This window comes from Drosophila busckii, chromosome X (assembly GCF_011750605.1).
Source record: "Drosophila busckii strain San Diego stock center, stock number 13000-0081.31 chromosome X, ASM1175060v1, whole genome shotgun sequence".
In the NCBI taxonomy this organism is placed as follows: Eukaryota; Metazoa; Arthropoda; class Insecta; order Diptera; family Drosophilidae; genus Drosophila; species Drosophila busckii.
This window is the reverse complement of record NC_046608.1, coordinates 8835580-8863301: the sequence shown is the minus strand read 5'-3', so window position 1 is coordinate 8863301 and position 27722 is coordinate 8835580. Positions and strand designations below refer to the sequence as shown.

General features: G+C 44.3%; 9 protein-coding genes across 9 annotated transcripts; 3 read left to right on the top strand and 6 right to left on the bottom strand.

Moving 5' to 3' along the window:
- Window positions 1–277: 277 nt before the first annotated feature.
- On the bottom strand, window positions 278–3982 carry LOC108606614. Its single transcript, XM_017996884.1, has 2 exons — window positions 1750–3982; window positions 278–1671 (listed from the first exon to the last, which is right to left on the bottom strand). The coding sequence occupies exons 1-2, from the start codon at window positions 3016–3018 to the stop codon at window positions 466–468; spliced, it is 2475 nt and encodes an 824-aa protein (XP_017852373.1). The 5' UTR covers window positions 3019–3982; the 3' UTR covers window positions 278–465.
- A 58-nt stretch (window positions 3983–4040) lies between these two features.
- Window positions 4041–7326, top strand: LOC108606613 (ATP-binding cassette sub-family F member 1). The gene is made up of 2 exons (XM_017996883.2): window positions 4041–5419; window positions 5482–7326. Exons 1-2 carry the CDS (start codon window positions 4312–4314, stop codon window positions 7098–7100), a joined length of 2727 nt encoding a protein of 908 aa, XP_017852372.1. The 5' UTR covers window positions 4041–4311; the 3' UTR covers window positions 7101–7326.
- A 627-nt stretch (window positions 7327–7953) lies between these two features.
- Window positions 7954–9537, bottom strand: LOC108605031 (protein regulator of cytokinesis 1). The gene has a single exon (XM_017994598.1). The coding sequence runs from the start codon at window positions 9535–9537 to the stop codon at window positions 7954–7956; it is 1584 nt and encodes a 527-aa protein (XP_017850087.1).
- A 593-nt stretch (window positions 9538–10130) lies between these two features.
- On the bottom strand, window positions 10131–13206 carry LOC108605581 (zinc finger protein 845). The gene is made up of 3 exons (XM_017995351.1): window positions 12114–13206; window positions 10566–12062; window positions 10131–10468 (listed from the first exon to the last, which is right to left on the bottom strand). The coding sequence occupies exons 1-3, from the start codon at window positions 13066–13068 to the stop codon at window positions 10395–10397; spliced, it is 2526 nt and encodes an 841-aa protein (XP_017850840.1). The 5' UTR covers window positions 13069–13206; the 3' UTR covers window positions 10131–10394.
- A 293-nt stretch (window positions 13207–13499) lies between these two features.
- LOC108606452 (probable 6-phosphogluconolactonase) lies at window positions 13500–14546 on the bottom strand. Its single transcript, XM_017996564.2, has 3 exons — window positions 14316–14546; window positions 13732–14219; window positions 13500–13674 (listed from the first exon to the last, which is right to left on the bottom strand). Exons 1-3 carry the CDS (start codon window positions 14452–14454, stop codon window positions 13555–13557), a joined length of 747 nt encoding a protein of 248 aa, XP_017852053.1. The 5' UTR covers window positions 14455–14546; the 3' UTR covers window positions 13500–13554.
- Window positions 14547–14981: 435 nt separating this feature from the next.
- LOC108606448 (nuclear RNA export factor 1) lies at window positions 14982–27397 on the top strand. Its single transcript, XM_017996562.2, has 10 exons — window positions 14982–15093; window positions 15179–15336; window positions 15400–15492; window positions 22942–23463; window positions 23521–23630; window positions 25260–25296; window positions 25369–25598; window positions 25667–25844; window positions 25904–26379; window positions 26442–27397. The coding sequence occupies exons 1-10, from the start codon at window positions 14982–14984 to the stop codon at window positions 26539–26541; spliced, it is 2016 nt and encodes a 671-aa protein (XP_017852051.1). The 3' UTR covers window positions 26542–27397.
- On the top strand, window positions 15899–18180 carry LOC108606449 (putative sodium-dependent multivitamin transporter). The gene has a single exon (XM_017996563.2). The coding sequence runs from the start codon at window positions 16314–16316 to the stop codon at window positions 18120–18122; it is 1809 nt and encodes a 602-aa protein (XP_017852052.1). The 5' UTR covers window positions 15899–16313; the 3' UTR covers window positions 18123–18180.
- On the bottom strand, window positions 18376–19278 carry LOC108606453. The gene has a single exon (XM_017996565.2). It carries the CDS (start codon window positions 19120–19122, stop codon window positions 18637–18639), a length of 486 nt encoding a protein of 161 aa, XP_017852054.1. The 5' UTR covers window positions 19123–19278; the 3' UTR covers window positions 18376–18636.
- Window positions 21088–21502, bottom strand: LOC108606454. The gene is made up of 2 exons (XM_017996566.2): window positions 21336–21502; window positions 21088–21280 (listed from the first exon to the last, which is right to left on the bottom strand). Exons 1-2 carry the CDS (start codon window positions 21402–21404, stop codon window positions 21140–21142), a joined length of 210 nt encoding a protein of 69 aa, XP_017852055.1. The 5' UTR covers window positions 21405–21502; the 3' UTR covers window positions 21088–21139.
- Window positions 27398–27722: the final 325 nt, after the last annotated feature.

Sequence of the window (27722 nt, the reverse complement as noted above, 5' to 3'; positions counted from 1 at the left end):
CTTGTTAACAGCACACACACACACACACACACAGACAGACAAACTCTCTTTAAGTTAAGAGCAAACTAAATTGCGCTGTTAATAAATCGAGACCGCAAACCACTTTTACTAAGCGTGTCTGTGTCTGTGTGTGTGCTGCTAGTTGGGCAATTAATACATACTATTATTATTTTAATAATAGCACTTAGTTTACAAAAAAAAAAAAAACAAAAAACAAAATGTAAATAAAATCATAAAATCTCGCGCTCTCACTCTCTTTTGCTAATGTTGTCTCTTGCTTTGTTTGTTTTGTTTGTTGTTGTCATAAAAATTAAATGAGTAAATTGCTTAAAAAGAAATTGAATTTGTACTCTGTTCGCACTGGGAGTTTCTTGGCGTCTATTTGTATGGAGGGGTAAGGGGAATAAAGCTACAGCCATGCACTGAATACTGAGCTACTAAGCCTAAATAATTAAAGCCAATGCACTAGTGTCCATTACTACTGCTCCCGATGCCGCTACCGCTGCCAATGTTAACAGCGCCTGACGACTTGATCGTTATTACCGATACTGGCTGCGCAGCTGTCGTCGTCGGCGTCGCTGCTGTTTCATTATACGCGCTCTTAATGTTAACCAGCAGCTGCTTCTGCCGCTGATGCTCCAGCATAATGGCATCCATTTGTTTCTCAAATTCGGGCAGCAGGCTGCCGCCTTGTTGCTGCTGCTGCTGGTAAAGCGTTTGCGCCTCCTCCCCCAGCGTTGTTAGCCCTTTGTCCAAGCTTCGTAGCGTCTGTGTAAGTGCCGCTCGCAATTGCTTAGGCGCTACTGCTGCTTCCGCTGTTTTTGCTGCTGCTGCTGCTGCCGCTGCTTTCGTTGGCGTTGTCATAAGCTTATGCAATACACTGCTGCGTGCTGCTGTTGCTGACGGCGGCGGCGATGTATTGCTGCTAGCCTCGTCGGGCAGCTCCATGCTGCTGGCGCTGGCTGGCGATAGCGTCGAGCTTTCGCTTATGCAGCAGCTCAGCTGACGTATGACGCCGCCAGCATTTTGCTGCTGTTGCTGCTGCTGCTGTTGCTGCTGCTGTTGTTGCTGCTGCTGCTGGTACTGCAGATTACGCGCTGCTGTTACATTGACCACATTGACCGACTTGGTAATCGAGTGCTTGACATGATTGGGTGCTGGTGGCACCAAAGCCAGCTGCGGCGGCGTTGGCGATGGCGCCAGTTCCTCCAGTGTCATCGAGCCAGGCGAACTGCAGCAGCCATCGTCCAGCGCATCGACATCAATGCCACTGACTGCGGCGCTTTTTTGTAGATTCTCGATGAGATAAAGCACAATGCGCTCCAGCTGCTGTGGAGCACGCGAGGCGGGCAAGTCGGGTGTACTCTGCGTGGCTGGTATATCCGCCTTGATGATGGTCGAGAATTTGTCCTTCATCTCCTGCACCTTGCGCTTGCCGGCCTGCTCGTCCAGCAGCGTGTTGACGCACAGAAACGAATGCACCTTGTTGCTGCTCTTGTCAATCTCCAGAAATCCCTTCGTCTGCAGGTAGATAAAATGGCCATTGCGCGACAGCAGCCGATAGCAGCTCTCGCCGTAATCATATCTGCAGTCGTACATCTGCCGCAGCGCCACAATCACCCAGCGCACATCGTCCAAGTGCATAAAGCCAAACGGGCTAACATTGCGCACCTGCATCATCAACCGAAAAAGAAAATAGAAGAGTAAGCGTTAGAGCGGCGGCACAACAAAGGACACTGCTGAACTCACCTCATCCTTCATGTAGCCCGCCACAATGCCTATGCGCTGATCACAGTCAATGATGCAGCCGTCGATGAGATGCCGCGTGCGATATTCCAGCTGATACGGCTCCGGCTGTCGGCACATTAAACTCAGGCAATTGGCATCCTCGCGCAGGACGCGCGCCATGGCAACCAGCACTATATCGTTGCCGCTGATCCCATGCAGCGCTGCCTGCGCTATGGCATCGTGCTGCGGCAGACATGCTGGCGGCAGCGCTGTGGCGTCGGCAGCGGCCGCTGCTGCGGCAGCCAGCATATTATTATTACGCGAGCGTCTTATCAGCTGCGAGACGATTGGATAATTGGCAGCGCCGCCGCCCGTTATCGATGAGTCGCTGCGCCGAAAGCAACCATCGATTTTCACAACTTCGTAGTGCCGCGTCGCCTCTGCCCGCGTCGACGCACGTGCCAGACGCACTGTAAAGCAGCGTCGATCGGCGCGCAGGCGCTCATCTATGACAGCCATATGGGCAATGGTCTCTGGACTGGGTGTGCGCGAGCGCAGCTCCTCCACCTCGTCCAGCTCTTCATCATCCTCTTGATGATGATTATGATGATGCTGTTGCTGCTGCTGCTGCTGCTCCTCATCGTCGTCACTGGCGGCAGAGCAGTTTGACTGCTGCTGCTGACGCTGCTGATAAAACAAGTTTTCTATATCGCGTGGTATCAGCTGCTGACGCAGCATGGCCTGATCGTCCGGATGCACAATCTGCATTAGATTCTGCCCATAGAGATCTGACTGACAGTGGCCCAGCAGCTGCTCAACGCTGGCAGAGACGAGCACTATCTGCCCATTGCAGGTGAGCGTCAGCAGAAAGCTGTCCAGCAGCTGCATTAGTCTATCCGATAAATGTAGCGCATCGCCGGCAATGGCAGCGCTGCCTCCGTCGCTGTCGATGCCAACGCCATCCGAAACACATTTGAGATTGTGTTTGCGTCGACGCCGTGTCGTCGATTTGCCGAAAACATATTGCAGCCGCAGCCCGTGGGTGGCAAAGCGGAGCACAGCGGTCTTGTCCAGACGTCTCGTCGATTCAGCAGCATGCGGCACCATTGTAGCCAGTTCCTGTATGCTAGCATTGAGCTTGTCCCGTCGCTGTTTCTCTGCTAGATTGCGTGCCTCGCGTCCATTGACTGCGCTGCTGGCATCACTTGACTCGCCATCATTGGCAGCGGCTGCTGTCATAACTGCGACGCCGCCGCTGGCGTTGGCTGAGGCCGCGACTACTGCTGCCATTGCGCACGTTACGCTTATGTATATTCAGCGTAAATAGTATGTGTGTATGTGTGTGTGTGTGTGTGGGCACTGCTGTTATTGCTGTAAATCGTAAATCTTGTTTTGAATCTTACGCTTTACGTACTTGGGATTTATTAAATTCAAATACGTCTTTTCCCGACGCATTTGTTGTGTTGTTGCTGTTGTTGTTGTTATTGTTGTTTGTTTTCTTTTTGTTTTAATTGCTAATTGGCGCGTTGCGGAAAATTGTCACTCTCCATAACTTAACGGCCGCAAACCGCCGTTGCCGCCGCACTGTTTGCGTATTTTGTTAATAATTTTTCAGCTTTTTTATTGTTGCTTTTTCTTTAAAGTTTTCAAGGTCTTGCTAGTCGTACTGTTTTTTGTTTTTTAGTTGTTGTTGTTGTTATTGTTGCTACTGTTAACCACCTTTGGGCTATGAGCGCGGCACTTCCCCCTTCTCTATGCACAACACACACACACCACACACACATACACTATCACGCAGCCGTATGTTATTTTCCGTTTAATGGAATATTTTTGCTACTTTTTTTTTTGTTTTTTTTCTTTTTTTTTTTTGATTGCGTTGCGAATCTCAATCTCCTTTGGGTTGTGGCTGTTGTTGATGTTGTTATTGTTGCCGTTGCTGTATATTGCTCTTATTATGCCGTAAGTTAATTAATGAACACAACGTGTAATTAATCTGAATATTAATCGCATTATTTGCACTATTTTGTTTATATTAGTGATTAATTGTTTTTTTTTTTATTATTTACAGTTGTGTTTACACCTTCTGTTAGTTTTCGTACTAAAACAGTACTGTTACGGCCTCTGCTATTCCAATTAGGCATGTTATTCAATGGACGAAGAGTGTGACATGAGCAAATGTTGATATCTCTACGCACTTATCGCTCGATTATTTTTAGCATTTGCTCGATTCATTTTTCATCGGTCCAATTGGATTTTGCTCGATTTTTAGATCTTCTCCTGCCGTCAAAGAGAATTGGCGGAATGAGTTAAGAGTAACTAAATGAAATAACTTTTTAAAGCATTTATTTTTATTTAAATTCAAGTTTCGTCGTTCGCACGTGGCAATTCCAACGCCAACGCACTGCATATTGAACTGCAGCGTGTGTCTAAATTTCGATAAAAAAGTTACGCTGCTCTTGAAAATATTTGCCAGCTGTGCACACGTGAAAGCCGCCGCTACAGTAACAAAGGCAACGTAATTGTTGGGCAACGAAATTTTATGAATATTTCGTAGCAGCAGCAGTAGTCTGGAAAAATAAAAGCATGTCGAAGGCGAAAGGCAAAAAGAAGGAACGTTTTGATGACGAAGACGAACAGCCAGAGAAAGTGATCAATAATGAAAAGAAACAAGCTAACAAAAAGGGTAAGAAAGGCAAGCGTGGTGGCGACTCCAGCGACGAAGAGCAACTACCCAGTCAAACTGCAAAGGCAATAGACGATGATGCGGATGACCTAGAGAGCATTAGATCGTCGCAGAGCAAGCAGAAACAAAAGAAAGCTGCCAAAAAGGGAAAGAAAGGCAAGCGCACCGATGACTGGAGTGATGATGAGCAGACGCCAACCAAGGTAAACAGCGATCAATCAGATGACGACGAGAGTGAAGCCAAGCCTGTGGCCAAGAAACAACAACAGCAGCTGCAAAACAAAAAGAGTAAAAAGAACAAGAAGAAGGCAACGAAAGATGATTTTAGTGACGACGACGATGACAACGACAACAAGAAAGTGACCGTTGAGGCGGAGAGTAACGGTGAAAGTGAGCCTGAGCAATATATATCCAAGCCTGTTAATAAAAAGAACAAAAAGAAGCAACAGCAAGTGAATAAGTTTGTCATGAGCGATGAGGATGATGATGATATTGATGAAAAGGAAGAGGAGGAGGATGATGATGAAAAGGAAGAGGAGGAGGTGTCTGAACCTGAACAAGCACCAGAAATTATTGAAACAGCAGCCAAAACATCAAATAAAAAGCAACTAAAGAATAAATTTGATGTAAACGAAGATGAAGCTGAATCTGTAGAGAAAGAGGTAGAAGAGGTAAAGGCAGAACCTATGGAGCTAGAACAGCTTGATGAAAAGCTAGAAGCTGTGACGCTGGAGGAAAACAAAGTGGAGGAGAAAGTGAAAGCTGAACCAGCACAACAGGAAAAGGTGACCAATGAAAAGAAGCTTACGCATAAAGAGAAAAAGCAGCAGAAGAAGCAACAGGAATACGAACGTCAAATGGAGCTAATGACTAAAAAGGGTGGCGCCGGTCACTCGGATCTGGACAATAATTTCACCATGTCGCAAGTGCAAAAGAGTGCCGGCCAGCAGGCAGCACTGGAGCATGCAGTCGATATTAAAATTGAGAATTTCACAATTTCAGCTAAAGGTAATATTTTCTTTTGTACAAACAGCATATAACATATTTATATAAATTTAATTATCTGACAGGCAACGATTTGTTTGTGAATGCGAATTTATTGATCGCCCATGGCCGACGCTATGGTCTGGTGGGTCCCAATGGTCACGGCAAGACAACGCTGCTGCGTCATATAGCGACGCGTGCATTTGCCATACCGCCCAACATAGATGTGCTGCTTTGCGAACAGGAGGTGGTGGCCACTGATAAGACGGCCATAAATACCATACTGGAGGCGGATGTGAAGCGCACTGAAATGTTGAAGAAGTGCGAGCAGCTGGAGAAGCAATTTGCTGAGGGAGATATGAGCGTGCAGGAGGAGTTAAATGACACTTTTGCTGAGCTTAAAGCCATTGGCGCTTACTCCGCAGAGGCGCGTGCACGTCGCATATTGGCTGGTTTGGGATTCAGCAAGGAAATGCAAGATCGTCCAACCAATAAATTCTCTGGAGGTTGGCGTATGCGTGTCTCCTTAGCACGTGCACTCTATCTGGAGCCCACGTTGCTTATGCTGGATGAGCCGACAAATCATTTGGATTTAAATGCTGTCATTTGGCTGGACAACTATCTGCAGGGCTGGAAGAAAACGCTGCTCATAGTATCCCACGACCAGAGCTTTTTAGACAATGTCTGCAATGAGATTATTCATTTGGATCAGAAGAAGCTGCAGTACTACAAGGGCAACTACTCTATGTTCAAGAAGATGTATGTGCAGAAGAGACGTGAGATGATCAAGGAGTATGAGAAGCAGGAGAAGCGCCTGCGTGAGCTAAAGGCTCATGGTCAGTCCAAGAAGGCTGCCGAAAAGAAGCAAAAGGAGACGCTTACGCGCAAACAGGAAAAGAATAAGTCCAAGCAACAGAAACAGGACGAAGACGATGGTCCTCAGGAATTGCTTGCACGCCCCAAGGAATATATAGTTAAATTTCGCTTCCCGGAGCCATCACAGCTTCAGCCGCCTATATTGGGCGTGCACAATGTCACCTTTGCCTTTGATGGCCAAAAGCCACTTTTTATTAAGGCTGATTTTGGCATCGATCTGACCAGCCGTGTGGCTATTGTGGGACCAAATGGCGTGGGAAAATCCACGTTTCTCAAACTGCTGCTGGGCGAGCTGCAGCCACAGCAGGGCGAACAGCGCAAGAATCATCGCCTGCATGTGGGACGCTTTGATCAGCATTCTGGTGAGCACTTGACTGCGGAGGAATCAGCTGCGGAGTATTTGCAGCGTTTGTTTAATTTGCCGCACGAGAAGGCGCGCAAAGCCTTGGGATCTTTTGGTTTGGTGAGCCATGCGCACACAATTAAGATGAAGGATCTGTCCGGTGGACAGAAAGCGCGCGTTGCGCTTGCCGAACTGTGCCTTAGTGCGCCCGACGTGCTCATACTTGATGAGCCCACAAATAATTTGGACATTGAGTCCATCGATGCCTTAGCCGAGGCCATCAATGAGTATGAGGGCGGCGTCATTATAGTCTCTCACGACGAGCGACTTATACGCGAGACTGGTTGCACCCTATATGTGATTGAAGAACAGCGCATCAATGAGATCGATGGCGAGTTCGATGATTATCGCAAGGAAGTGCTCGACTCACTGGGCGAGGTGGTTAACAATCCCAGCGTGGTAGCCAATGCAGCTGTGCTGCAGTAACAACGGATCTGTTTATATGTTAACAATTGCAAAACCTCTTCACTAGTTAGCCTTTTATATATAACGATAGTATATTGTGGGGTAGCCCAATAAACCAAGTACATATGTTAAAATATTTGAGAAATTGTACACATGCACACACACACACATAGCACCAACAAAAGTCATATATAAAATCTTATTAAATAAATATATAAGTGCGTTCAGGCTAGCCGCAACGGTAAAATTGCTTAACATTATTTATCAACTGCAGCACTATAGCTTTTAATAGCTTATTGCTTTCAATATTAAAGTCTTTTTGCTCACCGCCAAATCGAGTGACCTACATTTAAGCATCCTTGTTGAGCCTGGGCAAGTTTATGTGCAAGTTCTGATTGTCGGTGCTGTGAGCCAAAAGTTTTGTGCCCACGCACTTTCCACCTGTACCATAATGCTCACTGATTGGCCATCAATCTGTTTTAGCAAGCCACCATTGACCACATTACGCGACTCAAATTCCGTTAGCATTTTTTTGCAAATCTTCCAAAAGTGAAAACAAATTAAATAAAAATAAGCGCGCAAACAAGTGCGAGGTCACTTCTGAAGTTTTTGTTGACATCGATGTTTTATTAATATCGATATTGAGCGATATGAATGTTGAATGCTCAGCAGTTGCTGAGCAGGAACGACACTTTTGCTGAGTTTGAAGCCATTGGCGGCTCATTTAAAAAGATTTAATAAGTCAGTTCTTAAAAGCATTTAATTACGTTGGGTTAAAATAAATAATCATAAATAAAACATACACTAATTTCACATTCGTTAAGGCACATACATAAAGGAGTTGGTAAACGACAATTAAAACCTACAAATACTTTCACGAATAATCTTCCTCATCGTCACTACTCGGCGGCTGCACTTGAATCTTTGGAATCCCTAACGTCAGCGCCTGCATCAAACAGCGTTTCGCATTATTAATGTTTATTAGATCATTGTTAGCATCTTTTATCAGCTTCCTCTTGTGCAGATTGCCTGTGGACTTCGATGCGCCAGTGAGCGGACACAGCTGCCGATCGGATGGTGTTCTTGACCCGGACATTGGCGAGATATGTTTTCTGGCCGAACTCTGCTGCTCCTTGGTTTGACGCAGACGCTCCCAGTCACTCTCCATGTACTGCAGTATGCTCTCGCCGTGCACCAGAAATTGAGATTTCGTACGTTTCTCATACGCTAATACTAACTCTTTTATTTGCAGCTCAATTTTGGCCAGTTTGCTCATTATCATCTTACGCTCACGCTCCTCCTTAAGCAGCTGCCCACCACGATTGTTAAATCTCTTTGGATCACTCTCCTTCGCCTGCAGAGCTACCATACGTTCCCACACTTCGGCGCGATTCGCAAACAGATCGAAAATTTCCTTATTACTATTGTAAAAAGTCTTTATGTCGTCCAGCTCCAACTCATGGAGCTCCAACAGGTCCTCGTTGTAGCAATCATTATAATAATTAACGAAACTCTTGCGCTCCCGCTGTGACTTCAGTGTCAAATCCCACCACTTCTGAATCTCCATCCTCAGCTGTTCGACGAACCTCTTTACATCCTGACGACGCAGCTGCTGACAGCGCTGTAGCTCCTCACTGAGCACATCGTAAGTTTGCTGGGTATACCACGTGACGTCAGTTACTTTTTGCATTGCAAACTCATCCGTGTACTCCAACCGCACCCACAGCACTTTAATTTTTTCCCGCATATCGTCTATACGCTGCCGCCATTCCACCACTTGAGCAGTAAGCTTCTCATGCATCAGACGCAGCTTTTGCATTATATGAGGCGTCATATTGAGGTTCGCCTGGCTTAGCAGTTGCTCATCCGCGTCCGATTGAGGAAGCAGCTCAAGCTGTTTCATGTGCTGCTTTATTTGGCTACGTAGTTGAAACATCTCATCCATACGAAGTGCTCGCTCCGCCTGTAACCGTTTCAGATGGTCACGAAACGTGGAAATTTCGTGCAGCTCTGGCAAAGGATCGGCAAGCAGAGGCAACGGCGACTCACCTAGCTCTTCGCACAAAAAGTACTGCTGCAGCAGTAGCTCGTCGATTTCATTATGGCGCATGCGCAGCTCATCTCGTAAGTTCTGTACACGTATGTCCAACTTCTCCCGCCACACAACCAGAGGCATATCTTCTGGCTTATTTTCAATTTCCTCATTTTTATAAAGCAATCGCATTACAGCAGCTGCCTCGGCTCGCAGAGTTTGTAAGTCTTCTTTTATTTCGTCCTCCTTGTGATCAGTTTCTGCTATGAGATCTTCGTAAAAAGAGCGCACACGCACTTCAAGCTTCTCCATTAATTCTTGACAATAGTCGGAATCAAACATGTTTTCCCATTTGCTCATTAATTTTTCCACATTTTCACCAGCCATACATAGAATGGTCGATCGTATATTTTTATAGTCAGACATGCTGCATTTACTTATGAAATAATTCTAATTTTTATTTATGCAAACTATGAAAATGAAATCAATATGTCGGTCGATCAATAGAAGAGCCGCAAGGCTAAAAAGCTTAAAATATCGATATGAGAATTACTTAGCAATCACTAGTTAATTATGTTTTGCCCTGGATTTGAAAGCACACAGTAATAGACACCAACAATAAGTGAGCAATAGGTGTTTTCCAATCATCGGTTACTAAGGACAGAGCTCCATACTATCTTAATTTGAGCGGTAGGTGGCGCTGCATGAAGAGCTTTCCAATGGCCTTCCACTTTGTGCATTTTCGATTGTTCATTAATCGACACCCACAATTCACAGATTTTAGCAGGTTGGCAGTTTCCAACATGTCATTTCCGAGTAATTCAAACTAAAATTGCAATAAATTAAATTAGTAAAATGCAATGTGCTGAGAATTTCATATCATATATGCGTTTTTGTATATATATTTTTGTTTTTATTAATTTTAATGTCTGTACAATGAAAACTTGCCTCAATATATTATTTTAAGCTAAGCTCTACTTTAATTTGTATGAACTCAATAAATGTTGCAATTTCCTGTGGCGTTTTTATTTTGATTAAAAAGTTGAAATCAAATTAAATACTTGGCTACATGTAGCTTAGTAAGCTTATGTGTAGGCTTAGATTATAGATTTCAAAATGGATGCTTATGTGGAATATACATTATATATTCTTTGCTTTAAACCTATTTCTAGTTAAACAGTTTAAAGGAGATTTCTAACTTAACTTCTTATAAATTATATAAAGATTGCATTTTAGACTGGAATAGTTTTAGCTGCACTTAAGTTCTTAACCTTCATTGCGGGTTATTTGCTGACGTCACCGGTGTCGCTTGCACTGCTCTGCTGGCTGTTACCGCCATGATTGTACATGAGATGGGCTAGAAAGAGATAGTCAGATAGAGGGAGATAGAGGGAGAGAGAGAGAGAGAACGAGTAAGCGAGGGCATGACTATATGAGATCGCAATATTACTTACCCATAACTGCAGGAGGTATGCTGAAAGCAGCAAACGGTGCTGTGGGCGTGGCTGCTGCTGCACTCACTGTTTCCACATAGCTGGAAGACTGCGGCATCGTTACTGCGGATACAGGTGATGGAATGGTGGTGCTGTTGTAGGGCGCCTCCATAATAGAGGAAGACGTCGGTAGCGCTGCAGCGACTTGTTGCAAGCGTGTGGATGACGAAGCCGGCGCTGAAGGCGGCGGCATAACCACCGTGGTAAGATGCGTCTGATTGTGCTCATCCAGCAGTCCAGTGCGCTGCAATCGCCCCGTCTTGGTCTCAATGTGCTTGTTGTGGGCGCTAAGGCAATGATTGCGCATGTGATACAATTGCAAAAAGTAGGCATCGCAGTGGGGACACTTGTAGCGTTCGCCTGTGTGCCGGCGTATGTGCGCCTTGAGATCGTTGCTCTGGCTAAAGCTCTTGGGGCATTGATCGCATTTGTAGGGACGTTCGCCGGTGTGCGTACGCATATGGATAGTTAGATTGTAGGCACGATGGAAACTCTTGCCGCATGTGTTGCACAAATTGGGCTTCGTCCCCGTGTGATAGCGTTCGTGCACCTTGAGATCTGTGGCACGTGGGAACGCCTTGATGCAAAAGCGGCACTTGTAGGGCTTCTCGCCATTGTGGCGACGCATATGCACGCGCAAATAGTCGTTCCGCGCAAAGCTATCACCACAAATGCAGCAAAGAAAGTTGCGTTGACCCGTGTGGGTCTTTTCATGGTTGCGCAACTGTTGCCGCTCCTTGAAGGTCTCATCACAGCTCTTGCAGGCATAGAGAAACTCTGTATGTATGAGCGTATGCTTGCGTAGATAAGTCTTGCTGCTGAATCGCTTGGCGCAATATTCGCAGGTGTGTTCGCTCAACTGCAGCTTGAGCTCACTGTTGGCATCCAAGCCTTCGCCATTGTGTTTGCTTAGCTTATGGCGCTCCAGCGCGTCGACACGCGAAAATGCTGCCTCGCAAATCTGGCATTTGTGCTCCTTGTTGCCATGTAGACTTGTCATATGCGCCTTCAGATGGTCGCTACGCGCAAAAGCCTTGGGACAGTGCGGACAACTATGAGGCTTTTGCTCTAGATGCGACAGCTTGTGACGCAGCAAATGGCAGTGGCGTGAGAATGTGCGCTGGCAGACATCGCAGCGATTTTCTGGATTGGGTGAGCTGTTGTTGTTACTGTTGCTGTTGCGTTTGCTTCGACGTCGACGTTTTTGTCTCTGCTGCTTGCCAGAGCTGTCCGCTGTGGACTTTTGTTGGAGCTTGGCTTGTGCGCATTGCGTATCATCCAAATCGCTTTCGTCTAGCTCGCCATCTGTGCTGTGCATCAAATGATAATCCTCTTCGTCCTCTACTTCCAGATCCTCATCGTCTTCCTCCAGATCTGATGCGTTGTCAAGCCGATGCTGCATCAGGTGCAGCTCTTGCTTAATCGGCAACTGCTCCGCACTGCTGCTTACTGGTTCCTCTGTAAGGATATACATTTAAAAAACTGTAATTTTATTTGTTTTGCACTTACCTTTGACCTCCACAGCGCTTAACATGCTGTTGACATTTTTAGGCGACTCCAGCTCTTGCTCTGTTTTTGTGCTCTTGCGACGTTTGTCTTCCTGTTCACGATCTCGCTCCAGCTCCAGTTCTGGCTCCGGCTTGATGTGCAGCCATAGGTTTGCTTTAGCCTCGGCATCGGCTTCGTCGTCCTCATCGCCTTCTTCATTACTTGATATGGGATTTGTGTGGCACTCGTAGCCATCCTCAATATTATCATCGGAGCAGCCAGTATCATTCAGCAACACCATCTCATCATCACATTGCATGCTCGCCTCGTCCACTGGTGGCCAACTTGTACTACCTTGCTGCTCTTCAGTTAACGACCGGCGTGGATTGTCTATCTTGTGCACAGTGCGTAAGTGACGCATCAAGTGATCTCGCCTGGAGAAGACACGTTGGCACATGCGGCAGCTGGACGCTTGATCATGCTGAGACTGCAAATGACTGCGCAGATGTCGTACAGACTGGAATTCCGCCTCACAATGCTCACATTTCAAGTGTTGTGCCTCTTTGTGCTGCCGTTGCCGATGCAGTCGGAGCTCGTATATGTTGAGGAACTTGTCATCGCACATGCCGCAGGACAGCATTGGCAGCTGTTCCGTCTGGGTGCAAACATCGCTGCTATTGGGCTTGATGAGAGGCGTGCGACCCAGTGTGGCAACCAGGGAGCGATATGCCTGCTCGGCATCTCGTTTAAAGCGAAACGCCTGGCGTGCGGCTTTGATGCAGGTATCGCACATATGGTGTGGCATTTTGTCGTACCGTTCGCAGGTGTAGCGCGTACATTCGTTTAGTATCTGGGCTATGTTGGCGCCCAGCTCCACAGGGGTCTCATCGTATATAAAATAAAAATCCACATCCGCTGCTCTCAAGCAAACGCGACAGATGCGCTCTGCATCAAAATTTGTGTCCGTGTCGGGCATTTCGGCTACTTATTTAGGTGATGGATAATGTGTGTGTTGCAATTACGGCTACAACAAGTGCATTATGAATCCGGTTGTAATTATTTCTTAATTTCCAGCGTACGCTTTTACATATTTTCTCGATTACACGGGACGGCAACGCTCGTCAATGTTTTGGTTGTGCACTAAACAAGATGGCAGCTCTGCAGCCGCTACCTGCTCCATAAGTGACCCAGCTTGGATGTTTTACAATAAACAATAATATTTTATTTCGCTACTCTAAGTTGAATAAATAAAATGAATTCCACTAACAATTCGCCGACAATAATTAAAACCTGTAACTGTGCTTAGCTTAAAATCGCTTTTCAGATCTATTGGCAGCACTACATGGATAAGTAAGTGCTGTATAATATTCAAATGGCGCACATTTCAAATTTATCCAACAAATCATAAACAAATTAAAAAGTACTTTTATTGACCACAAATTTAATGCAAATTTTGAGACCACTATTCAGCTTCTTCCGTAAGCGCCTGTCCAGCGCCTATGTCCGTTATCAATGTCAGCTTGCCCTTTGTTGGTTCCACCCAAGCAGCAGGATACCGTTTGTCAATGTCCAAAAAAACGCTCTGTGAAATCAAAATATATTGCATTATGCTGCTATTATAAAGTTTTTAAAGTGTTACCTTAACCACTTCCATTTTACTGTCTCCTGTTACCACGAAGACAACATTTTTGGCATTATTAATTAGGGGTAAAGTAAATGTTACGCGTTCCGGTGGAGGCTTAGGTGAATTGCGTATGGGCATGACCAGTCGCTTTGTCTCAGTCAGAGAAGCCGGCTGTTCTGGAAATAAGGAGCATGTATGCCCATCTGGTCCCATGCCCAATAAAAGCAAGTCAAACTCTGGCTTACAACAGCCAAACTCCGATTGCACACGTGATTCATAGTCACTGGCGCAGGCATCCAAGGGCAAACTGGTGTTGACCTTCAAAAATTGACCGTCTACAATGCTAGGCACTTTTTTCATCAGATGAGATTTGTAAGCCCAGTAAGTTGAGTCATTATGATCAGGTGCAACATAGCGCTCATCACAGAAGAAAAACACCCAACTTGAAGTGTCAAATTTATGGGAGACGAGTGCATTGGTTAAAAGCTGCACCAGTGATCCACCTGTTAATGCAAAGTGGATTACAAAGTAGGGTCACCTTAAATAGAGCTTATCATGCGCACACACACACACATACAAAAGAAAAAAAACTAACGTACCTGAGAGACCAATGCGAAATGTATTTCCATTGGTTTTCGCCTGTTGCGCGCAACTTTTTATTGTGTCGGCCAAAGTCTTTAGCAGCTGCTCATCTGTAAGAGCTACGGTAAATTTAAAAGCACATTTACGCTTGGACATGCCGAAATGTATGTGTTAAGTCGCCGATATTTGTTAATGGTCTGGGTGAGATCAACAATTTAATTTTGTTTGTTGTTTTTTTTTTTGTAAATTTATATTTATTAGAGCGTTGCCATACTATGCAAAATTTGTCACTTCACAGCACTAATTGAACAGTGTTTACAACGAGCACGCCACTGTCGTGACATCTGTCGTCAGCACAAATACATATGCAAAAAAAAAAGAGAATTTTGTGAAATTGCGTTGTGAATTTACACAATTGATGTAAATTGAGCGATTTTAAAGTGAAAAAGTGCTTTGTACTATATCGGAATTAACTTGCAACATATTGAAAAGGTGCGTGCTGATTGCATTAACCCTTTGCTTGCCGTTTGCGCGTATTTTAGCGAAACAAAAACAATAATACCACAAGAAAACAACGTGTGCGCGTGCAGCCTTCATAAAAATTCGCAAGAATATTAATTATTGTCACTGTGCAATTTACTTAGTATTTTTTTGTTGTGCACTTTATTAATTGTACATGAGCTATGCCTAAGCGCGGTGGCGGCGGCGGTCAACGTTACAACAATCACAACAATGTTGGGAATGGCCCTCACGGCGGCGGAGGCTCACGTTTCTCCGCACTAAAAGACTATGATGGTATGTATATAAAATATATAGAGCACATGCCGGCTGTGAATAGCTATACATATATGTACATACTATAACTATTTGCCTTTTGCAGAAGTGGAGGATCATCAGCGACGCAAGGATCGCAATAAGCGACGCGTCAGTTTCAAGACATCGCAATTTCCACACAAAAGCGATGTCAAGTTGCGTCTGCAGGATGTGCGACGCTGGGATGAAGACGATGATATGACCGAAATGACAACCATGAACAAGGTGAGTAGCGCGCTGTATGTAGTAGGCCAAATAGTTTATAAATCTTACATTAAATGTTTGCAGGATCGGCCCAGCTCCAGACGTCGCGGCTCACCAATTCCAAGAGGCAAATTCGCTAAGCTTATACCCAATAGTGCCGGCTGGTATCAGGTGTCGGTAAGTGTTAAGCTTTAGCTATTGCAAGTTGGTGTAGTGCCCGCGTCTGGGCATTACAATTAATTAAATCTTTGAGTACACAAATGTTGATAAATTGTGCTTAGTAACGCTAACGCTGAATATCGTAAAATACGTCAGCGTAAGCTTATAAACATTTTAATTACAGTTAACGTTATCAAACGAATATTTTTTGTAGCTGCAATTAGCTGTAATCATGGCCTAAAGTGGTCGCTAAATATTAAGAATTTTTGAACTTTATGTTAGGACTATTATTAACTGAGTTTGTTAGCACGCTGATTTGATCAGTCTTTTTGTTAGCGTCGCTTACATATGTTATACTATTAACTTACATAATATTAGTTAGCCAGCAATATGGGTTGTCGACGCTTTTCTATTTCACTGTGGCTCAATTGTCGAGACACTCGCACGCACAGCTTGTGTCCAATCATTTGCTGCTATCTCACCGCGGGCGTACCCAATGGAGCGGGTGGTAGTAAGAGGAGCCATAAAACGAGGCAACAACGAACGTCGCAGCTGAGTTAGCCGTAGTTTAGTTTTGAAATATGTATTTGTGCCATTTCATTGACGGCCGGCAAACGTTAAAGACGCGCGCGTGAGCATCTCAAGAGCTCAAGAGCAGATACTACTGCGACTACTGCCCACACACACGTGTGTGTGTATGTCTGTGTGTGTGTGTGTGTAGTTGTTGCCGGGAATCTTGGTGCTACGCTTATCAAGCAGCAAATATTTGCTTGTCTGTCGATTAAAGTGCTTAACGTATTAACAATATTGAAACACGGCGATCATTTGATATACACACAATGAGCAGCACACTCGGCGGCTGGGATTATGCCATACTGGCGGTCTCCTTAATAGTTTCCATACTGATTGGACTCTACTATCGCTTTGTTGGCAGCAAGAAGAACACCACAACGGAATATTTGCTGGCGGATCGCTCCATGGGTGTAATGCCAGTGGCATTTAGTTTAATGGCCAGCTTCATGTCCGCGGTAACGATGCTGGGTGTGTCGATGGAAATCTATCAGTATGGCACCATGTTTGTGCTCATCAATCTGTCCTATTGCATTGGCACGCCCATTGCCGCCTACTTGATACTGCCCGTCTTCTATCGCTTGAAAACGGCCAGCGTCTATGAATACCTCGAGCTGCGCTTTGGCTATGCCACACGTCTGGTCGCCTCCATAGCGTTCTCCGTGCAAATGATACTCTACATGGGCATTGTTGTATATGCGCCCGCTCTGGCTCTGGAGGCTGTCACGGGCTTGAATCAAGTGTTTTCGATACTGATTGTGGGCGTGGTTTGCACCATTTACGCCACACTGGGCGGCATGAAGGCCGTGCTCATCACGGACATTTATCAATCGCTACTCATGTTTGCGGCCATCTTCAGTGTCATCATTTGTGCAGGCATCAAGGCTGGCAGCCTCGATAAGGTGTGGAAAGCAGCCGAGTCAGCGGGACGCATTGATTTCGGCAACTTTAGCGCTGATCCCACCATGCGACACACCTGGTTTACCCAAATTATTGGCGGCTTGGCCACATATCTCTCCATCTACGGCGTCAATCAAACTCAAGTGCAACGTCTGCTGGCTGTGCGCAATTTGCGCTCCGCACGCGCCGCTCTCTGGTGGAGTCTGCCCATATTGTGCCTGCTCAGCTTGAGCACCTGCTTCTCGGGCCTGTGCATCTATTGGTATTATCGCAATTGCGATCCCCTGCTGGAGGGTCGCATTAGTTCGCGTGACCAGATCATGCCGCTGTTCGTTGTCGACACCATGGGCGGCTATACGGGATTGGCGGGCCTCTTTGTCTCGGGCATCTTTTGCGCCAGTCTGTCCACCATTAGTTCCGCCATCAGCTCGCTGGCTGCCGTCACGGTGGAGGATTATCTGAAGCCACTTATGCGCGGCTGTGCTGGACGCACGCTCACCGATAATCAGACCTTATGGTACTCCAAGCTGCTCTCGGTCTTCTTTGGCGCCTTGTGCGTGGGCATGTCCTTCATGGCCGGCTCCATTGGCGGACTGCTGCAGGCGGCGCTCTCCATATTTGGCATCATTGGTGGACCACTTTTGGGGCTCTTCACGCTGGGCATGTATGTGACCAAGGCGAATCAGAAGGGCGCCATTGCAGGCTTGCTGCTCTCGCTGGCCTTCTCCTTCTGGATAGGCTTTGGTCAGCCCAAGCCGCCCATACCCAGCCTGGAAATAAACGCCAATGACTGTCCCATAACAAAAACCTATGCCCATGATATATTTCTCGCTCGCAATGAGTCAGAGTCGGAGCCGGAGCATTATTTTTATTTGTATCGCATTAGCTATGCTTGGTATGCCTCCTTGGGTTTCCTCGTCGCCTTCATTGGCGGCTGGCTCTGCTCCTGCTGCTTTGCCGCCTGCAAATGGGATAACAATCAACGCATCTACCAGGACGCTGAGAGCAAGCTAATCAAGCAGGATCTCTTTGCGCCGCCCATTGCGATGCGCCTGCAGCGCAAGCAAATGCCAACTCTGGTGGTGACCACCTCGAGCAGCAGCAACAATAGCACCACCGATGCCACAGCGCCCGAGATCAATTGGCAGCTGGACATTTCACCCAAGCCAGCGCGTTAACTATTGCAAACTGAGCTTAGTTAGTTGAATTTTTTTTTTAATAAATCTATGGTTAAACATATTAGAAGAACTTACCAAGTAGAAATTATTTTATTAGTGAGCAGCAACTTGTAAATTTATTTGGGTTTTTTTTAATTAATTAGTGAATTGAAAATATTTATTTTTAGAGCGAAGCTTAGTAGCTGAGAATAAGTTTTGAATTCAACTATAAAGCGCAAGATATTTGCTTTAGGAATTAGTAATTAAATTTACAACCGCACAGATTATATATATGTCATATATATTTGATTTATTCGTAGTATTGCTTCAAGTGCACCATAAATTCACAATATCATTTGCTTAAAACACAGAGTGTGTGTGTGTGTGTGAGTGTGTGTTATGCAACAATTGGTCAAAAGGTATGATGATTCAGCTGTCTGTGAGTCGCTTCTCCGAAATGGTTTGGTTATCAACAGATTTTTATCAATAATAATAATTTTTAATACGATTTGCGGCTTCGGTTTTTGGGGCCAACTTATCCGCTGCGTGGCTGCTTATTGGCAATGCTATTGGCCATGTTATCGGTAGTGCTAGCGTTAGCGTTATCTTTGGCCCGCTCTGCATTCTGATCGGCGTCATCTTTTATGGCGCGCATTGCCGGAGTCATCGGCTCATAGAAATTGCGACTCTGAGTCATGTGCCAAAGGGCCAAGAGATGGGTTAGCTCCTTGTAGGTGAGCGTCTGCAGTGGCTGCTTCTCCGAGGTCTGGACGCCAGCTTCGCGCAGCTGCTCGACAATGGTATCGAAAATATTCAAACGCGTCTTTTGCTGCTCTGCAGTTTCCTGCTGTGGCTTGGCTGCAATTTGCAGAATGTGCGCCTGTTGCTCGCGCGGCTTTGTGGGCAGCTGCTCCACAGATTCCAGCTCGACCAGCTGCTCGGCATCGTTGGTCATGGGCCGTGCATGGGCCACAGACATGAGCATGAGCATGCCGAGGCAAAGGCAAAGAGCGAACTTCATGGCTGCGCACAAAATGTAAAAATATGAATTCTTCTTGCTGATAGTTGAAGCTATGGGCTGGCACTGACGACGACGACGACGACAACAGAACGGATCGCAGTACAGTTTAGTTTATGATTCCGCACGGGCCAGAGAGAAAGAGAGAGCGATCAAGCGAGAGAGAGAGAGAGAGACCCCTAACGATCGCTTAGGGGCGTTGTTGGTGGCCAATTTCTGTATCTGTTCCAATTTCTGTTTTTTATCAAGCACCATGTTCTCGTCAATGAGTTTGCTTTGTAGCTTTGACTTTAGGGTCGGCCGCGCGCTGTTGTTCAAATTATTTTACCCATATGTCTATATACGATATATGTATATGTAAAAAGCGTTGTATATAAATGATTGTGTGACGTCTCCCTGATTTGCATTTGCTTTAATTGCTTTTTGCGCTGTTGTTGTTGCTGTTGCTTGATTTAATAAATACAATTTCTGTTTATGCACGGATTGGATTCAAAGTGCAGACAGACAGACTGGAAATACATATAGATTTGTGCTGCTGGGTTAGCTAATTTGTTTACATTTTCGTTTATGTTTTATTGCCACACACGCACTATCTTATCTTGTTAAAATACAATGTAGCTAAAGCTTTTGCTGCATGGTTACCGCAGTTTAAAATTAAATTGCTAAAGGTATAAATTTCAATTTGGCGCTTTAAAAATGTTTAGCATGCTTTTTAGCGCAAAGAATTCTTAATTCTATTGCATACTTTACACATTCAACTAAGCAAAACAAAACAACAAACATTTGCAGTTATAATTGTAATTGTAAAACAACTATACTATATTTAAACATATATTGATATAGGCCAGAGCTTGGCTGTCGATCTTAAACAATTATTAATTAAATAGCGTAGAGTGCACTGTATTTGTTATCATTGATTTGTTGTATGCCAAATGGCTTTTGTGATTAGCGCAAATCAAACTTTGATTTATTATGAATAGTTAAGTTTGTTAAAATATTCCATTGACTTGTTGAGCAGTTAGCCAAGGCTGCACACATGCTGTGTGCAATGAGAATATGAATAAAGATTGCTATTTTTATTAACTTATGATTATTGTTATTGCTGTGGCTTACAAGCAAAAGCTAATAAGGTGCCTTAGTCAGCTGCTATATGCGATCTATTTTGGCAGCCCAAAAAACCCAATGGGCGGCGGCACTGATAAAGCAGCGAGCGAGCGAGACAGACAGACAGACAAAGAACAACTGAGTCACATTATATAAATGTGTGTGTGTGTGTGTGTGTGTGTGTATGTGTGAGCAGCTCCTCGGCCTTCAAGTGATGCGCATATTCGCCAAGTGTATAAAATATGCGCTGTTTGCTTCCTGTGTAGCGTGGCTCTGTGACTGGGACGACTGTGCAGCGGGGATCACAGCACACGACTGATGTCATCACTCAGCAATGCGAATGCGTGCGCTGCTGCTGCTGCTGCTGCTGCGGCTGTGGGCAGAGCAAGAAAGAGAGCGAAAGCAAGAGAGCGCGAGCGCGAGCGCGTGCACTTGGCACTTGGCTCAGTTCTTATCGCGCCCGGCATATATCATCGTTAACTTCTGCTCTCTAACTGCTGTAGCGGGGGTGGGGTGGGGGTTGAATGAATGCTTACTTCGAGAAGTTTTGTTTATGCATTTATTTATTTATTGTTTTTTTTTTTTTCGCTTATTGCTGTTTTCGTTTTCGCTTACAGTAAACTATGATTTTCGCATTGAATTGCACTTGAGGTTTTCTTTGGAAAGCAACAATAACATTAATGTGTATTAAATTCAACAATAAATGTACACACAGAGCTTAGTCATTATTAAAATATGCACACACACACACACACACACATACACATACATTGTATTGCTTCTTTTTTTTTGCCAAGCAAACACACATGTCACAAATGTTTTGTTAACAAACAAAAAAAAAAACACAAAAAAAAAAAAGTTAAGAGTTGAGTAGGTAAAATATTTATCGTAGTTGCTATATAAAAAATGAATTTAATTAAATGGCATCCGCATCGTCTTTGGTTGTTGTTGTCGTTTTGGCTGTTGTTGTTGTTGTCGTTGTGGTGCGCGTTAAGGTGAAAACACCCGTATTACCCACATTATCTATGGGCTGTGCTATAATCGTCGAGGTGGTGCTCTAAAAACCAAAATTAGTTAGCTGGCAATTTGTTAAAAAACCAAAAGCAACTTACGCCATTTTTAGTTTCCTCGGGACTCCAGGAACGCTTATCGTCCAAATCCTTAGAGCAGCAGCTACCCATGTTGTTGCTTGGAATGTGTTTGGTCTGTTCTCACTAGCTGAGTGTATATTGTTGCTTTAAGCTCGCACGGCTGTCAACAGCATAATGCCGTCCCAATTGCCGGTGTGCGCTTGTTAGCCAGCCCCAGTTGGCGACGCAGCCGTTGCTGTTAACGTTGGCAGCGCAGCGTCGTCGTCGGCGTCATCATCATCATCACTCATATCAATTCTAGAAATGCTCGTGCCTGCCACAGTGCTGGTAATTCTCATTGCTGGATTTATATATATATATTATATAGACGTATGTGTATCTTCGCATTGCTGGAGCTTGTGCATTGTGTGTGCCTTAAAAATATTTAATTTAATAAAGCACACGCACTCGACTCAGTCGGCGGCGGCAGTCACGTAATCAAAGCCTGCATTAAAAAAAGGCAAAAGCAGTTAAGTCTTAGCCTTTAGTTTCAGTCCTAATGCCAGTACGAAATGAAATCAGCTGCTAACAATACAATTAAGCAGTTAAAAATAAACAGTTATTAATTGCAATTGCTATTTATAGTAGACAAATGCTATACTCTAATTTCAAAACCAGGATATATTTGGTGACGCTCCCATTGGGGCATGAGCTACAAATATTGTTGGTTTAGTTAGGTGCGGCTCTAGGCGGGGTGGGGTGGGCTTGTGTGCTAGTTCTGCTTGTGGCTTTTTATCTATTGAGGGCTGGCATCATCATCGCCCAATTTATAACAAATAACTATAAGCATAGTAAAAGCGCAAAAGCAGCAACAAAAGCTCCACTGATTTGTGCAAATGACACACGGTTATCTCTATTTTCTGTCTGTTGGTTCTGTCTATTGCTTATCAAAGCATTGAACAACAAATTCAATAGTGTATAGTGTAGCTCTCTAACAAATTATGTGGATTAAAATGTTAAACTTGCAATGCAATTAGCATTTGGGTATAGGGCATTATCTATGGCGAGTGGGTGCGTCATAATAACAATTAAAATTGTTTATAATTAAATCATAGACAGTTGGCAGATAAGCGCGCGCACACACACCCCGCAGGCCGCATATAATTAAATCATCAAGGCTGCGACTCACTCAGTCTATATACTATATATATACATATGCAAATATTGAGTAATTGCGATTATAGCACGTAATAAAAAGCAGCGAGGTACACAAAACTAATTGAAACTAAAACAAACGATACGAAATCTGGAGCAGCAAGACAGCGAAATTGTCGTTTGTATCTTTTTATTGTTTACTTTACTTTTCTTACTTTCAATGAGAACATTGGGGTCAGCCCAGTGGTGAATTAGCTCGCTCGTCTAATCATGTGCGGGTCGTGACCGATTAGACAATTATATATGATATAATGATAATTGAATTGTAGCCCAAGCGAAATGCCAAATGTGCAATTATTTCAAATTCAGTTTGCGCAGCTGCTACTGCTTTATCAATGGGTCAATTGAAATGCTTGTAATTGTTAAATTATATGTTATGTTTGGCTATTTTTATCGCACATTCGATTAATTGGCAACCATCGATTTCACGCAGATATACAATGGCCAGATCTATGACAAGGAGACGCTGCTGCGTGCCCTATTGGCGGCCATGTCGCCGCATGTCTTCATCCCGCAATATTGGCGCACGGAGCGCAACTGTGTGCTCTTCTTTACGGATGACTTTGAGGTGGCCGAGCGGCTGCAGCAGCTGGGGCGGCACGCACAATTGCCCGATGGCTTTCGCTTGAATCCGCGTGTGCGCAGCGGTGTGCCGCTGGTGACCATCGATGAGGAGCTCAAGACCAAAATGAAGCTGGTGATGGCCAAGCGTTATAATGTGCCGACCAAGGCGCTGGACTTGTCGCACTTTCACACCGATCAGGATCTGAAGCCGGTGTTTTGTCCATTGTTTCGCGTCAATGTCATGTCCGTGGCACTGGACATTATAAGCGAGAATATACCCGATCTGGTGGCAATCAATCTGAATGACAACAACATGTCCACCATGGAGGCATTCAAGGGCATCGAGAAGCGTCTGCCACAGCTGAAGATACTCTATCTAGGCGATAATAAGGTAAGTGCTGCTTTGCTAGTCCTTTTTTTATTTGCAACGATTTGTTTTTTATTGCAGCTGCCCTCGCTGGCGCATCTGTTGGTCTTTCGTAACTTGGCCATTGGGGAGCTGGTGCTGAAGAATAATCCGTTGCGTTCGCGCTATAAGGACTTCCAGCTATTTGTCAGGTATACTATAATATGATTTGCTCTAAGGGAGCAGCCAGCTGGCCAGATATCGATATCTCAACGTGGGAACCGGGCTTAAGAGTTGTTGTAATTGCCAAGGATAACAATTGTGTGGCATTTGTATATCCTTTGTCGACATAAGCCTTGTTCTTTTCTTTCTCTCACATATTTTAGCCCATTTGCCTCTCTACCAAGGCTGGAAACTTTGGCAAGAGCATTTGCGAGCCTGCTCAACCCAACAGACAGTGCCCCAATAACTACTTTTGAGCCAGCAAATGCACTAGCAATATTTTGACCAAACATATTTGTTCAACAGACAGCTGGCCAGAAGTTTAGAGCAGAGCAAAAAAAAAAAAACATGAAAAAAAAGAAAGAAAAACATGCAAAAAAAAAAAACGCAGTAAGAAAAAATAAACAAAAAAGCTAAAAAGCCCAGCGCCTGAACATGGACACACCGACAGTTTACATTCAATAATATGGCAACGCTATGATACTAACACACACACACACAAAGTTGACGAACGAACGCGGCAACATTTCCGGCAACTAAGCAAATATGCAGCACAAAAAAAAAAAGAAAACAAAATATTTGCAACACCCAAAGAAAAACGCACGCACGCACACACACACACAGACGCACGCGCGTCGCATTCGCACACACATACACATAAAGCACAGACGCAGGCGCGCATTCAAGTCTGAATTCCATTTTATATGGAACTGACTGCGCAACGATAACGATTTTTACTGCGCTGTGTTGTGTATTGCTTGTTGTTGCACTTGCGACGTCGGCGGCGGCGGCGGCAACAACTAATTTAATTAAACAACTTGCGGTGCGCGCGCCAAGCCTGACCCAACACTACAACAACAACAACAGCAAAAAATTCAAACGAAACTTACAACAACAACAACTAGAACTGAGCTACAATTACGACTCGAACTGCACTTGGCTGGCGCAGGCGGCCAATTAACTGCGATATTCACCACAGCGGTTGAATTGTTGCGTTCGGTGTGGGGTGTAAGCATATTTTGCCAGCGGAAATGTTACGCAGACAAACAGCGTTGCCAGATCGATTCGACAGCAGACAGACGAAACATGAACATGCCATAGCAACGAGCTTTTGCATGCGCGCCGGGCTTAAGCTGCTGCAGCTGAAAAAAGTAAAAACAAAATACAATAAAAAACAAATGCAATGAAAAAAAAAAAGAAATAAATACATGTACTTAAAAAAAAAAAACATGCTCAAAAAAAATGCATAAAAATTTGGCCACCTTGACTTTTAAGAATTGCGCAGCGCATATTTGTGCTAATTTGCAGTACGTCTGCTAATTCAAAAGACTTAAATAAAGAATGTAATTCTATTAAACAAAGCTGCAAATTGTCAGCTAAGCTAAGTAAATCTGTTGTGCTGCAGGCAGTACGCAAATTGCAACTGCAACAGTCGCCAGCACTTTATAATAACTCAAAGCAAAAAGAAAATACATAAATGCATATATTTAACATGCTCTAAAATAAGTATTATAAATACTCACTATATATGCATATATGTCAAAATTATCACAATTTAACTAATGTGCCATAACAAAATCCAAATGGTCGCCATATCCAAACTGCCAAACTATTTACAGTGAAGTTCGACGCAAGTTTCCCAAACTGGTAAAGCTGGTAAGTTGCCCTAAGCATACAACACATCCAATCCAATCCAATTCAATCCAATCGTTCTATCATTTGCTGCAGGATGGTGAAACGCTGCCGCCACTGGTGGAATTTGATATAGTCGATAATGCCGCATTGCCCACGGCCAAGGCGTCGTATCTATGCGACAGCGGTGGCGCTGAGGTTGTGCGTCAGTTCTTGGATCAATACTTCAACATATTCGATTCGGGCAATCGGCAACCTCTGCTGGATGCCTATCATGAGCATGCTATGCTCTCAACTACAATGCCCTCCGCCAGTCAAGCGGGCAGGTAAGTCGCTCACTGTTTGTTGTTGTTGTTGACGGCAATTGATTCGATATTGATTTATCTGGCAATAGATTAAACAAGTTCTGGAAATTCAATCGCAATCTGCGTCGCGTTGTGCCCAATGAGCGCGATGATTCGCGCATACGTTTGCTCAAGACCGGTCGACTGGGCTGCGTCTCCATGCTGGACGAATGGCCGCACACAGTGCACGAGCGTCGCACCTTCACCGTCGATCTGACGATATACAATGTATGATGCAAAATGTTTGTGTAAACTGTAAACTGCTAATTAATTCAATTTACTTGCAGCCACAAATGATAGTGTTTACTGTCACCGGCCTGTTCAAGGAGCTGAGTGGCGATGGCGATGGTCCAGCAGCCAGCTCGGTGCAGTCCTATGAGCTGCGTCACTTTATGCGCACCTATGTTGTGGTGCCTCAAAATACGGGCTTCTGCATTCGCAATGAGACGATATTTATAACCAGCGCCACCACCGAGCAGATGCGCGAGTTTAAGCGCTCGCAGCATCTGCCCGCTCCGGGCGCGGCCAGTGCTGCTGGCTCTAGCATACTCGCTGGCAGGGCGGCCAGCACAGGCAGCGGCACAGAGAACTCGCTGCAGAATCGCTTGCAACAGAATCAGAGCACACAGAGTACACAGGTTGCCATGCTGCCACCAGTAGCTGCGCCCGCTGCCGTCGCTGGTCCGCCCAGTGAGGCTACCAAAATGCAAATGATTCAGGCCATGAGCGCCCAAAGTCAAATGAATCTAGACTGGAGTCGCAAGTAAGTCAAGTGTTTGATTGCTCAAGCAATTTGCCATATGCTTACCTTTTGCTATTTTGCAGATGCTTGGAGGAAACCAATTGGGATTACAATCATGCTGCGTTCGTGTTTGAGAAACTCTTCAAGGAGAACAAGATACCGGCTGAAGCTTTTGTCAAATGATCCGAACTGAAACCTAAGCCCGAAATGGCGGATAAATGTGTTTGAATATTGATGATTCACTTTTTTTTTTTCTATTATTTTTATTATTATTATTATTATTTTCCTTAATAAGCAACGTGCAAATATGTTCATTGTCATATTTTCTTCTTCATTTCTAATGCACATGTTATATGATATGTGATGTGTAGGCCACAAGCGAATTAATTATTCAATTCTTAGTAAATTTAGCATGTAAGCAGCACAAAATTAGCTCGTAAGCTCAAGAAGTTTAATTTCAAGATTAAGTTTATACTATTTATTTCAATTAGGCACGCTGCGGCAATGTGTTGTTGTTTTTGGCCACACTTATTGTAATATAAGCTTGCATATAAATACAAATTATAAATATACACAACTTCTAGTGTATATTGTTTTAAAACAATGCATCGCCAGCACGTGTTACACTCACATACATAGCAAACCAACAGGGTTATTGTATATAGTAAATGACATCATCTTTGCAAATCAATAATTAACTGCAACAGTTTAAAATTAATATTAACGCCTTTGCTGTCAACTCAATCCGCTTTTGAAAATAAACTTAAATAGCAAAAGACTTGCATAATTCACAAATAGCAATATCAAATTGAAATCTATGTGCACTTTTTTTTTAATTGTTTAAACTGTTGTTAGTTCTTCGGCTAACAAATCATGTTTGCAGAACAGAAGTATAAATATAAGTATCGCTAAAGATATGGAATATAATATGAATACATATTAATACAGGCATATGTTTTAGTAAGGACAGACCATTAAGCTAGCAGTTCACAACTGACAATAGATTAACAAAATCAAATAAATCAATTTATTAAATATGCATACGAATGTAAACAATGCGTTGTTTTTTTATTCTTAGCAACAGCAGTTCAACAACAGTTCCTGCTACACAGTTATACTTGCAATTCCAAAAGGACATGCATTTCTGTACTCCTCCTGGGCAGCAACAGAAACAATGACAGGTCCAGGTCGTTCGGGAGATGATTTTGAGCACTTTTCTGGCGCATTGTGGCTGAAATTTAATGGATAATTATAGGATCCCATATTTTGTTGATGGCAATTGTTAGAGTTTTCTCCTGTCAGTGTCGCAATCGAAAAATTTACGAACGGATCCAGCCAAGTTATGTCCAATTTCCTCTGACGTA

Coding starts and splice junctions, on each gene's coding strand:
- LOC108606614 (XM_017996884.1), bottom strand. CDS start 3,018: ATGGCAGCAGTAGTCGCGGCCTCAGCCAACGCCAGCGGCGGCGTCGCA. Junction 1,672..1,749: donor CGGGCTACATGAAGGATGAG/GTGAGTTCAGCA, acceptor TTGATGATGCAG/GTGCGCAATGTTAGCCCGTT.
- LOC108605031 (XM_017994598.1), bottom strand. CDS start 9,537: ATGTCTGACTATAAAAATATACGATCGACCATTCTATGTATGGCTGGT.
- LOC108605581 (XM_017995351.1), bottom strand. CDS start 13,068: ATGCCCGACACGGACACAAATTTTGATGCAGAGCGCATCTGTCGCGTT. Junction 12,063..12,113: donor AAGCGCTGTGGAGGTCAAAG/GTAAGTGCAAAA, acceptor ATATCCTTACAG/AGGAACCAGTAAGCAGCAGT. Junction 10,469..10,565: donor CATACCTCCTGCAGTTATGG/GTAAGTAATATT, acceptor ATCTCTTTCTAG/CCCATCTCATGTACAATCAT.
- LOC108606454 (XM_017996566.2), bottom strand. CDS start 21,404: ATGGGTAGCTGCTGCTCTAAGGATTTGGACGATAAGCGTTCCTGGAGT. Junction 21,281..21,335: donor CCGAGGAAACTAAAAATGGC/GTAAGTTGCTTT, acceptor TTTGGTTTTTAG/AGCACCACCTCGACGATTAT.
- LOC108606448 (XM_017996562.2), top strand. CDS start 14,982: ATGCCTAAGCGCGGTGGCGGCGGCGGTCAACGTTACAACAATCACAAC. Junction 15,094..15,178: donor CGCACTAAAAGACTATGATG/GTATGTATATAA, acceptor TGCCTTTTGCAG/AAGTGGAGGATCATCAGCGA. Junction 23,464..23,520: donor TCTATCTAGGCGATAATAAG/GTAAGTGCTGCT, acceptor TTTTTATTGCAG/CTGCCCTCGCTGGCGCATCT.
- LOC108606449 (XM_017996563.2), top strand. CDS start 16,314: ATGAGCAGCACACTCGGCGGCTGGGATTATGCCATACTGGCGGTCTCC.
- LOC108606613 (XM_017996883.2), top strand. CDS start 4,312: ATGTCGAAGGCGAAAGGCAAAAAGAAGGAACGTTTTGATGACGAAGAC. Junction 5,420..5,481: donor TTTCACAATTTCAGCTAAAG/GTAATATTTTCT, acceptor ATTATCTGACAG/GCAACGATTTGTTTGTGAAT.
- LOC108606452 (XM_017996564.2), bottom strand. CDS start 14,454: ATGTCCAAGCGTAAATGTGCTTTTAAATTTACCGTAGCTCTTACAGAT. Junction 14,220..14,315: donor ATTTCGCATTGGTCTCTCAG/GTACGTTAGTTT, acceptor TTGCATTAACAG/GTGGATCACTGGTGCAGCTT. Junction 13,675..13,731: donor GTAAAATGGAAGTGGTTAAG/GTAACACTTTAA, acceptor TTGATTTCACAG/AGCGTTTTTTTGGACATTGA.
- LOC108606453 (XM_017996565.2), bottom strand. CDS start 19,122: ATGAAGTTCGCTCTTTGCCTTTGCCTCGGCATGCTCATGCTCATGTCT.